The sequence below is a fragment of the Colletes gigas genome, unplaced genomic scaffold (genome assembly GCF_013123115.1).
Source record: "Colletes gigas isolate AHSC1104 unplaced genomic scaffold, ASM1312311v1 Colletes_gigas_Sc00010, whole genome shotgun sequence".
NCBI lineage: Eukaryota > Metazoa > Arthropoda > Insecta > Hymenoptera > Colletidae > Colletes > Colletes gigas.
In genome coordinates, this window is record NW_025106639.1 from 2,547,255 (window position 1) to 2,559,421 (window position 12,167).

The window sequence follows — 12,167 nt, forward strand, 5'->3', positions numbered from 1 at the left end:
GGAGCTTCCAATATTTTTAACTTTTAACACGAGATAGAAACTTGCCATGAAAGATATATAAATTTGTTCTATACTCGAATGCAAGACGAGGAAGTAATGTCTCGCGTCCCCGACAAGTTTTCTACCGAAAATCGTTCGGTGCCAACATCTGCGTTCGACACGCTGTAATTTCGAGCCGACTTACGGTGGCATGCAGGTCGTTCATCGCGGGTAGTTCGACAGCCGTGCAATGAGTCGCAGTAAAGCCACGAAACCGTCGAGGACGAGCGTTAAAAAATCGTACAACTCACGGTTTCGCGACGGTTGCTGAACGGTCCTGCTTCGAAGGACCTGTTGCAGGGCGGCGTAGAGATCGAGCATGAGCTGCTCCAGCTGCTGGCTCTGAGCCTCCGCGTCGTCGTCGGTGGGCAGCGAGAACGGGATCGCCATCTCTTGCTCGTAACAGGTGCAGCTGACGGTTACTGTTCTTCAACGCCGTTTTGCTTGCGACCTCTTCGTAGCTCGGATCGTATCGGCCACTGCAATCGAACCAATGTCCGTGGATCAAGCACTAACCACTTCAATTTACCCCTCTATCGCACGCACAACGTAACAACGTATCTTCGCGTGTTTATCGTTAAACAACGATCGAACGGCGACCGAAGGTGAGTCGAAAAACGTACCTGTCCTCGCTATCGACGCGTCAACGTATATATTTTCGTGGCACACACGTGGCCCTCGGGATTCGACGGCGCACGCTCCAATGTTCGTCGCCGCGACTACCAACAAGCTATCGCCGCCGCGTATTTGCCCGTAGAAAACGCACGTGGCTCCGCGAGCAACGCGGCAACTCGACCGAGGATTCGACGACCCCGATGTGTCACAACAAACCGTCGAGAGCACCTATCTCTCCGTCTCGAGTCTGTCAATATCGTCTTCTGAAGCGCCTGTAGGGTGGATCCTCGAATGGATCACTTTCCATAGGTGCTGAATACGGTATATACTGTCCGTTCTATCTGTCAACGACACGATCGACGGAGGATCCGACAACGATGCTTGCGTGTATCTCTTCGACCGTGAACACCGATGACAGTTCGATATCGTATCGCGCGACACGGGCACAGAGAGAGTTCAATGTTCTCGCAGAAATCACGACACACGATGCACTGGGAGTCTGATTCGCGGTATGCGTCGACAACGTTCCCGGTGTCTCTCCTCTCGCACGGGGGGATTTGCACAATAACGAAACTTGGACGCGCGAAGAAGCAACCAACAAAAACGATCCCTCTACGCGCTCGATTATACCTTTCCCTTTTCCGTTATTCGTCGGATTCGCACGCACACGGTCGACGGGGGTGGTGTAACACGCTGCGTCTCGACTGGACTCTGTCCTCTTTGGCGCGACTGTATCACACGCGCGTGCAAAACGCAAGAGAGAAAGCAAAAAGCAACACGAGAACTCTCGACTGAGCTTAGGTAAACGAGAAACACGTCTTCACTCCTCGAGGTCTGGCGTGGTAATGATTCTGTGCTTTCGTTTCACAGCCACTCGGCCCGCACGTTCTGCCTCGCGGCGGCAACCGACTTCCCCCACCATCGTCAGCCCCGCGCGGCCGGTTCGTCAGGCGGTGGGGGCACGATGCGCGCGCATACGGACTCAAAAGACGCAGGGAAAGGGACGAAAGAAACAGTCATCGGCGGGAGGGGGTGGAAGTAAGGGAGAGGGCGAGCGTGCGTGAGCCTCGACGAGACTGTGTATAGCTGCTTGCGCGTGGTCGCGGCGTTGTAAATTTACCGGTTAGGGTCAAGCGGGGTAAAAAGATGGAACCGAAAATCGAACGCGATTCGGGGAACCCCTCAACTAGCTCAGTCCCGATGCACTATAGACCAGGGACGAGAGTTTTCATGCTTCGTTTTTTTATTCTCGATGTTCTTTCGATACGAATTTTCTTGACTCATTGTAAGGGGAAAAACGCTCGAGGATTTTCTTCTCGAACGCGAAAAAACATGCTCGCGGGGGCACGGGCGAATCGTGTAGCATGTAGCAAGATCTCTGACGGGAGAAAGAGCGAGAGGGAACGCTTGGAAGCGATTCGTGGAGGCGCGTGCGACACGACCGAACGACACCCGAGCGTAACTGCGTAGTTGAAGGAGTTTCGCCGATACGACGTTCCTACGTAGCGGGATATTATCGCGTACGAAAAATCGTCGTGTTGCTCCGACTATCTCGTCGGTGGTGCGATGGGGGACGGAGTGAAATTTAGGGGGTGTCGTGTACGAAGAACATTTTTAAATTTTATCCGGTGGACTGCTCGTCGAATTATTCTATATCCAAATATTTGAACGCTTTGAATAGTGTGACGTGGACTGTACAAACTTTATTTAGATTTTTTGAAGTCGCTATATTTTCAACGGATTCGGTGATGTTGATGTTTGCAATTTTTATGACAGTGAGACACGCGACAAGAACTCGCGTTAATTTAGACGACGAGAGATGAGCGCAAAAATACAGACGCGCCGTGGCGTATGAATAAAGGAAAGACGTGACGGTGTTTAATTTCGCGGTAATTCGCGTGGACGCGGACGATATTCATGGGATCGCAATACTTGGCTAACTGACAATTTTTTATGCGGCCAATGAATGGGTAAACAGGCAGAGAAACAAGAATACAATGTGCTCCTACTGCGAGCGCTGATTCACAATGCATACGATGCACCAGCTCGCTGGCTACTGGTCGTACAATGCAATCACATAAATAAGTATCGGCATATTACTCCGTTCGGGGACAATGGGATCAAAAAGAAAAGATCGGAAAAAGAAGATCGAAAACTCATAAAATGGAATATTTCAGATGGCCGATCATAAATGTTTATTTTTTTTTCTCCTCGCTCCTCTCTCTTCCTGTCTTCGCATTCTTGAAACCTTGCGCGGTATCGATCTTATCGATAATTTATTATAACAAACCACTGGCAGATCGCACGAAATAAACGTCGATCTTTCAATTAACGACCTCGATTCGGAAGACTATTTTTCATCAGACCCTCTTTGAACTCCTCTAGCTCCACCACTGCGGTCGTTTATTAAAATTTATTCCATGATTCTTTGCCACTTATAGAATTATACATAAACGCAGAACATTCGATTCCGAGCGTACGCTAGATTTATTCAAAGTCGCTCCAGGCACATTATCACCGGTGGCAACCGCTTTAAATTTACAATGTCACTTTAGGACGCTTACACCGAACGAATCCTCAAGTACATCGAAGTATTAAATATTTCAAACTTCCCTCCGGAATTCGATATGGTAAACTGGCGTGGCAATCAACGCGTTAACCAATAATATCAACTGTTTCCACGGCCGTGCGAAACATTATCGCGCGGGAATTCAGTAATAATCGTCCGGGCGGCCACCCTTGGCGATCGGACTTGCAAATTGCTCGCAAGACAAAGAGTGCAACGAATCCGACGAACGCGCGAAATACACGGCGTTGACCTAGGCACGATGCACCGATTCGCTCGAAACAACGATCGTCGAGGACTATATTTGCATTCACCGGGAGCAGGTTGACGACATGGCAAGAGGAGAATAGATTAATGGGAGGAACGGAACGGATAGACATTGTCACTGGATATCAGATGAGAGAGTTAAAGGCCAGGTGAGTCCTCGATGCATCGGGGATGACGTTACAGAGAGATGACATTACCGCCGCGAACGATAGAAACTGGAGTCGACGAGGAGAGATGCTGTCCATCCCGACGGAGAATGGCACATCGATATCGACAGATCGATGCTTAATGTCGGCCAGACCCGCTCGACGAACGATCGTCCGCGGCAATTTCGCGCGTGCAACAGCCTAGGACAGTGGTGCACAAAGTTCTGACTCGAATTGGCCCACTCGTTCGGGGTCATACAACCCACGAAATATAAATTAAAAACGAGTCGAACGACTGTAGGTGTTCTAAACGAGATATTTGTTTCTCTCTTGGGTTGATGCAGAGATCGATAGTCGTGGAGTGTCCACAAACTTTTTGACAGAGGATAGATCTACCTAATCTCCAATCGATATACCAACCGATGATCTATTTCGATCCGTCGGTAACTTACGACCGTTGCATAGTACAAATTAATTAAAACCTGAAATTACCTGAAAGTCTATTTAAATAAGAGAGTGCAATATAAATTTACTGAATCGACATTTCACGCAATCAAACATGATTTGATTACTATTACGAAGTTATATTTTGGATATGAAAAGGTTAAGAGCCTCGTAGCGTTCCATGCATCATGTGAAAAGCAATCGATGGTTAATGTTGCGTTTTCGTATCAGTTACTCTGAGCGTTGCACGACATTTAGATAGAGGTGTACGTTATTTTACTTTATTTGACCTACTAGCGAGAAGGGTTGTGCACCACTGGCCTAGGCAGATGCACTTGGTGCCGTTAATCAAATTCGTCCGCGTGGACGTAGAAAGATATTAATTGACTGGATACGAAACGTCGATCGCGCGCGCATGCCTCGAACTACTTTTCCGCATCGCGAACCGTCCGTCCGCGTGATTTATGGCTCGTGTGCCGATTAGATTTTATTGGGGTCTTAATTAGCTGGTAATGGCGTACCGCGGCTACCGAGCTTTACCTCCGCAAACGTGGCTGCTTTCGTTCCTTTCCATGGCGATTCCCCTGCGTTCTCTCTTTTTATCCCCAGCTCTCGAACGACGATCGATACGAACAAGATGGTGCAACGTTGGGCTAATTTTAATCAAAGCAACGATCGACGATCGCGATCACAATCGTTTATCACTCGAAACGAGTTACGATTTTAAAACCCTGAGTTTTACCGAGAACATCAACGGTTCTTTCTTGTATCAGAATCAACAGAGAATGAATCATAATTTGAAAATAAAAATTTTGTATTTTTAAATAGTTGAAATATAAATTTCATTGGATGAATCGTTGGGAGCGGATAGCTTCGATGATCGACAAACATAAACCGTGATTAACTCCGACGACATTTTCAGTCGATTAATTAATCGAGAACTGGTCGATCAATGCCCAACTCTGATACGATTATCGTCCAGAAAATGAACGTTATCGACGTTTGAAAAGATCGAAAGGCAAATATAGTTTCTATCCCGACTCTGTGTAAGCGATAAGAATAATCCGCTTTGTCCGACTCCGTTTCTTTCCAACGAAAGCGGGGCTGACTTCTTCCATATACCGTTCGAATACCGTTAAAAATCCGGATCCTTCGCTTAAGCGTAAACAGAATCGAAAAGTTATCAGTACACTTAAGACCCATTGTTCGTATACAGTTCCAACTTACGTGAAATGGTTTCTGTGGGGTAATATATCTCCCTCTCCTTCCCGAAAGCTTCACGCTCGTATTTGGTTATTCTCGGAGCTATCGAATGCTTACTAACGTCTACCGAATCTCCTCCACTCTTTATACAGAATCTCGCATGCTTATCTTATCTCCTAGAAACGCTAAAGTTCAATTTATCAACCTAGCACGCTTACCCCGCAGAAAAGAAACGTAGATTACTTTATTCATCGATGAAGTAATTTTCATAATCGTGATCACGGTAAATAAAAACTCATTTCTATAAATATCCCTTATCTGAAACCTCGCAGGTGGTATTAATTATCGAACGAAGTACCTTGAGAATACAGACGCAGTCTCGATTAGAAAATTGGACGTTTTTCGAATCACTGTGACACGAAAGTTACGAAAGTTTTTACGTAACTGCCTCGAACGATGATAAACGTTAACGATCCGCGAGTTTAGCGACTAGGAAGCACCCGTCGCGACCACCCCCATCGTTCTTCCTGCTTTTTCGCGGGGCCACTTCGTTTCGTTCCGTCGGAAAGCATCGAATCGGTTCCTGGACGGTAGCGGCGAGATTTAAAACCGGTAGCACCGTATGCACGGGACCGGATTGTATATTTTTAGAACGCGCAGCGTCCTCGCGTGGGCGGACACCGCTGGTCACCGGTCCAGGAACCTGCGCCACTTTTCTCTCCAGTATGCACGATGATCCCCCGCTTTGTTGGCACATCAGACCGCGTCGATTTTTCGCCGCTCGAATTTCACGTCAACTCCAAAGTACCAAGCTCGGGTCCGATGGACTCCAATATTCCCTTTCGCGTTCGCGTTTACGTCCAAACATCCTCGTCTGATTTTTACTTATTTCGTGCGTTGATAAATTCTATGGAAAATCGTCCTAATACAGTGGAGAAATATCTCTGGGGGTTTGTAGGGAAAAAATATTTAAATTATGGAAGAGATGGCGAATCATAGAAGAGCGTGGCACGTATGTTATTGATCGATTAGATTTTGATAAAGAAATACGAATGGATTTGTTGCACAATTTGATATTTTTCAATTTTCAGTATCCTTTAAGGGAAGATAGTCGATGCAAAGGTAGGTATAGTATTCTGGGGTTAATCGTGGACGACTCCGCGATCAGTGGCGCTCCCAAGCGGGGTGCAACGAAGCAACGCACCCTCCTTGCTGCAAATATCCACGTTTCAATCATTCAAACTCTTTTATACATTACGAGAGAAGAATCAATCGTCAAAGTTTGTCAAATTGAGTTTTATATTTTTGGAAAATAGTAGATTTCCAGAGAAAACAAAGGAGACATATTTAAATTATTGCAACGACATCCTGCCTGTATATTACTATTTTACGAGCGATACTAACCCCAGACAGAAACGGTGAACGATTTCGAACGTGACTCAGTGTGTTATAGAGTGAACAGTGTCCCGTTTCGAGGAACGTTTCCGATCTCGTGCCCGACGTCTGAAAAAGCACCGAAGGAGACGTTTTATCGTACGATATTGCTTTCGAGAGAGTTCTGAAGGTCCGACGGCGAGTATTCCTTTGTCGATGAAATCGAGGGAGGAACTTCGTTTCGAAGCAAACCTGTTCGTGATCTCGCGCCGTTTCGTTACCGAGCTTTAGAAATCTGTCGGGGAAGGAACACTCGCGCGATATTATTCTCGAGTGTGTTTTAAAGGTCTAGACAATCTGGAATTACAGGTTTCTTTCGTCACTCTCGGACTAACGGGAGAAAATTTCGATCTTCGGGCGATCGATTCCTGTTTCCCTTTCGAGCTTTAAACGCCAATCGCGGGGGAAACGATTATTATCACGAAGGGGGTTTTAAAGGTCTCGTTGATTTTCATATTATTTTACCTGGTATATTAAAAAATAAAGTGAACATTGTTACTGAAATCTCAAGTAGATCAGCCAAGTAATTACTCAGACATCCTACAAAAAAAAATAGTTTTTCAATTGCTTTGGATAAAATAGAAATCCCCCTTTATAAAAACAAAATAAATTTATTCAGCGGTGATTATGGTACTACCTTGTACTATTTCTAAAAATTTGTTAACGATTGCATAATGTTATTTAAGATCGCGTAGAACATAAGTACTCGTAGCGTCGAGGAGCGGGGAAAATTTCAGAAGAGGACGCAACACGCCGGGAATAATCTGTGAAAACGAGCCTCCGTTATCGCGCGGCCCGTCTTTTCGAAGATTGCACGTGCAGGTGCTTCAGATAACGCGCGTTCGCGGCTTAATCGGTCAATATGTAACGGTGACGAATTAAGCTCGATAACGGAACACGTTCGAGCGTCGAATACACCAGGCGACGAATCGATAATAAATCGCAACTGCGTGCAGCGAGACGGCGGGTATTTTTTTAATCTGTCCGTTCCGACGTTCGTCAAATTAACCGGAGGAAGAGGAGAGAGAGAGGTCGAAAGTTTAGTCTTCCCCCGATTAACGAAGCGCCTTAATTATCGGGGCAATTATCGCGGCGGGAAAAAGTGTTATCGCTCGTGTACGTCGCGCGACACGCGTCCACCGTGAACATGTCCGAACGGGTTTCTTGTCCCTTGCAGCATTTACGGATACACTGTTGCCGTCGTTTACGAGGTTAACGGCAAGAGCAGAGTTATTAAACGACGCTTCTACCGGGTGTCACGCAAAAACCTACTCGTACGACGACAAACGGCGCAAGGTTACGAAACGAGGCCACCGACGAGCCACTCTGTTCGGCCAGGTCAGCGTTTTTCGAACATTTTTAGTCGTACAATTTTATGAATCAATCTCTGGTATTTTTAAAAAATATTTTTCTGCCCCGAGTTATTTGAAGCAGAAATAAATGAATCACTGGAATATTAAATTTGTAATATGTGTATGGAGATTCAGTAAAAATGAATGTAACAAGGGCATATTTTTCATTTCATTCCTGTTTTTATTGCTCGTGGAAGTTTGGTGATCAATAATACAGCATCGTGAAATAAATTCAGAATTATTTTTTAACGAACGTTAACTCGATTTATTGGACACCCGTTGCATGAACGTAATTGACAATCGAGCGTAAAAATGCGCCACGCTTCTATTAGAGAACTTTTGCTTCTATTCTCTTTACAGTAGCGCGGACGTTCCCTTTTCAGAAATCGTAAATGGAATACGTGTCCGTGTACTCCTCGCTCGCGATTAATCGCGGTAATTAATTTCACGCCGTACAACGTACTGACAGTTATGGATATTAAGAGAAGTTGCGTTGATCATCTTTTACGATTTCGAATAGTAAACGCAACTTGAATAAAGATTAGATAAACCTGTACCGACCCGTTCTCGTATCGTAATGTAAATACAGCGAGACAGTTGCATTGGTTTCTTTATTTTCAAAATTTTGTCACGGTTTTTTAATAGCTTTATACCTAGTTACACAACAGACTGGAATACACAGAAATACACAGTTTGGAAAATACTGAGCTGTATCTCCCCGTATCTTTCTAATTTTATCGACTGCTCGTTACTTTCGCAATTAACCTACTATCGCCATCCGCTGTTATTTATGTCATCGTTGCAAGTTTACATCGACGTGGACGAGCACGAATTTCTTGTTACGTCGCGATTGAAACTTCTAATGGTTTCGAGCGCGTGTTACATTTTACAACGCTTCGCTCCGCCAGCAAATCCAACACCGATAAAATTTCAAGAGGTTAATTATCAGATATGTAAAGCGTCGAAACAAGGCGAACGAGCGACAAACGGCTCGATGTAGAGCCACAGGGCAACTTATCACGCCGATGTTACGAATTGCATTTCTTATCATTTTTATCGGGCCATCAGTGCATTCACCCTTCCCGCCGGTTCATCGAACCAGATTTATTGCTTATTCCGTGCAAATTATTAACCCGTATCCGACTAGCGTTTTCACCATAGTCTTTAAAAAGAAACCTTCAAAAAATCGTAGAAAATAGCTCAGGGCCGAATGTGTACACATAGGAAGTCTTTGAGGATAAAGTAATCAATATTCGTTCATATCCTGTGATATTAGGCTGTTCCAGAAAACAACGCGCAATTTTAGACGATGTACTTCCTGTTATTTTGAAACTGTTTTTACGTTAAAACTATTAAAATCTCTATTTCTGCTGTTTACAAAAATATTGCCCCTCTCAAATAACAAAGAACTTTTTGAGCAAAGTATAAAAACTGATTATTTTTAATACAAAACAGCGAAAATTAGAACGAAATCAAATATTTAATTTCTAATTTCTGAAACGTTTCGTTCCACGTTATCGTAGAGCTTCTCCAAACACCGTTCACGATTTGTGCTTTAACCATAAATGGGTTAAGCCGCGTTCACGCGTAACTGGCGGCCTTACGCGGCAGACAAGGCCATCGATAACGGGGAGAGGAAAAAAAAAACAGAGTGTGAATAATAATAACCGGAAAACTGCGGCCGTGTATTTTTCGCTGGCGTGTCTAACGCGAGTGTCCCGCGTTATCCTTCCCTGGCGAGGTTTATCGGCTGTTGTTCGCGAACATCGGGCACCGTGTCGAGGTGACGTTGTTGTTTATCGCGAATTCGCGAGCACGTCGACGAACGAAATAATATCTCGTGCAAACAAAGCAGGAAACGATCGATCCTCGGGGCCGGGTATCTCGAGCAAACTGCAATAAAATCGCGTCCCGTCGTTCTCGAAACTTCAAAGGTGGGCCATCTTCTGCAAACTGTTCTTCGATCGTCAACGTCGGGTTTGCACCGTAATCGTCGCGTACGTCGAAGTGTAATTACGTATTCCTATCCTTTTTTCGCGTTTCTTTTTTTTTACGAGCAAGTGCACTCACGCAGCACGACTGTCTGCAAACAAATGCGTTCTCCCTTATCGCTGATAACCGCAACAGAGAGAAAGAGAGAACGGGGGACTGAGAGGTCGGAGAAAGCGATAAAGACGCGAGTAAACGTCTCGAAACGCGTCGGGCGCGCTCCAACGAACGACGATTTATAGATCGGTCGCGCAGGTGCTGAAATACATCGTCTATTTTTTCATTTTGAAACCGCGATAAATTTTTTAAAAGCGTTCTATTGTTCGTAATTCAAATCCATTTCGTCACGATTCGACAGTAATAGAGAATAATTTCTTGCCTGATGAAGTTAACTTCTGAAAATATCTTCAATTTTAATCGTACTGATCAATTCGGAGATTTATTAGATTCGAAAATAATCGGGAATAATTTTCGTCGATCTATCTTTCACTGTCCCTGCAAATATTGAACAGGGGTTCGCTAATATTCGAAATTTCATACCGTACAAATAAACTTGAAATGTTCGCGTAGCACCATAAATTTCGTGATTCACGAAATCAGAGAATGGAACAAAATTAATAAGTTTATCTCAAAAAATAAATTTTCTTTATATATCTATTTAAAATATTGTAATGTATCACAGTTTGAGAAACCCTGGTCCACAGAACATCTTCAGAAGTTTTGATACTTCAGTTTGAATTGTGAAATATGTCATTTAAAGTCGATAAATCTCCTTTCAATAAACTCGTCGACGATTCAATTAGATTTAGAAGAGTTTGCGGGATATAATGAGGAAGACTTTGACAGTAGTAATCAAGCGTCTATTAAGGTCCTGATTCCTCCACTTCGACTAATGAGAATTAAACATCGATATTATTTATGCAAACCAGTCATTAATCTCGCTGTCTTATCGGTTCTGTTGCACGGTTATACTTATAATTAATTTATATATATAATTTCTTTTTATTCATCAAGACTTAGATCACTTTTCTCGATCGATCCACTCCATTGTCAACCCGCTCGGATTCCGATATTAATTTCCACGCGAACGAACGACGATGGACTTGGAGTATTCACGGTCAAACGAACCATAAAGTTCGTACGAAACGGACCGATCTCGATGATTGCGTAACAGAGTTACTTGGAAGCGGATCGCTCTCCTTCCGGAGAAGCAATTATATCAATCGCCGTTGCGAAGGACGCTAGGCTACTCCATAAACGCGGGATCGTAAATCGAAAAGCGGAAACGAGACGCTCGCGAGGGTGTTTGCGGATGCGATAACGAGGTGGCTGCAGCTTAGAGACCAGCCGCAGAAGCTGCTCGTCTGTCTGTCGCCTTTCGCAGAATTATCTATATTCACAGTCGAGAAAATGCTGTTCGAAAAACAAAGAAAAAATTTAGACAGGATTCACGAAAAAATTTGATAATAAATTACACGACTCCTGTACTCCGTCATATTCATCCTCGTTAAATATTTGACCATATGTTTCTTTGATTCGATGTAAAATTTCGAGAATGATAAAAAAAAAATTGGCAAGCGTTCTATTTGACATGGAACGACTTTTGATGGCTCCTAATCGTTCCGAAGAAAGAGTTCTCGCGGCGATCGGAATCCAGGTCGTGCCGATTCGGCGAATTACGCTACTTCGGGACACAAGCGACGTATAGTGGCCAAGGTCGGCCGTAGTTTTTGTTGAGAAACTTGGGAATTTCGACCTTGGTCCCGAGCTTCGACGTTTACCGCGAAAAGAGAAAACGTACGGGTGAAAAATAAGAACGAAAGGGAGAAGAAAGACGAGTCGCAGAGAGAAGAATGTAGGCGCGGAGGAGCAACGAATGCTCGCGTTGTGAGTAAGCCTGTGCACTCGCAGGTGCATGGTCGCGCATTCCCAGCTGCGAGGGCGTAATATGCAGGTAGACGCATGGAAATCGCAGATAACCGACCGACGCTAGGTGTATCATCAAGGTCCGATAGATAGGAATACGGTTCGTTTAGACAGAACAAAAAGAGTATGATCAGCGGGCTAATCGTGGGACACGGCGTCCTCTAACGATAACCTCGGAAAACCGGG

At 44.5% G+C, this 12,167-nt stretch overlaps 1 protein-coding gene across 1 annotated transcript in view; it reads right to left on the bottom strand.

Annotated features, from left to right (window-relative positions):
* The window catches only part of LOC122397758, a 34,012-nt gene extending 32,537 nt beyond the window's left edge, over positions 1-1,475 (bottom strand). The window contains exons 1-2 of the mRNA XM_043397140.1: positions 663-1,475; positions 291-518 (exon numbers count right to left, since the gene is read on the bottom strand). Coding sequence (XP_043253075.1) covers positions 291-429 — 139 coding nt within the window. The 5' untranslated portion in view covers positions 430-518; positions 663-1,475. The remainder of the gene's footprint in view (positions 1-290; positions 519-662) is intronic.
* Between the last annotated feature and the right edge of the window lie 10,692 nt (positions 1,476-12,167).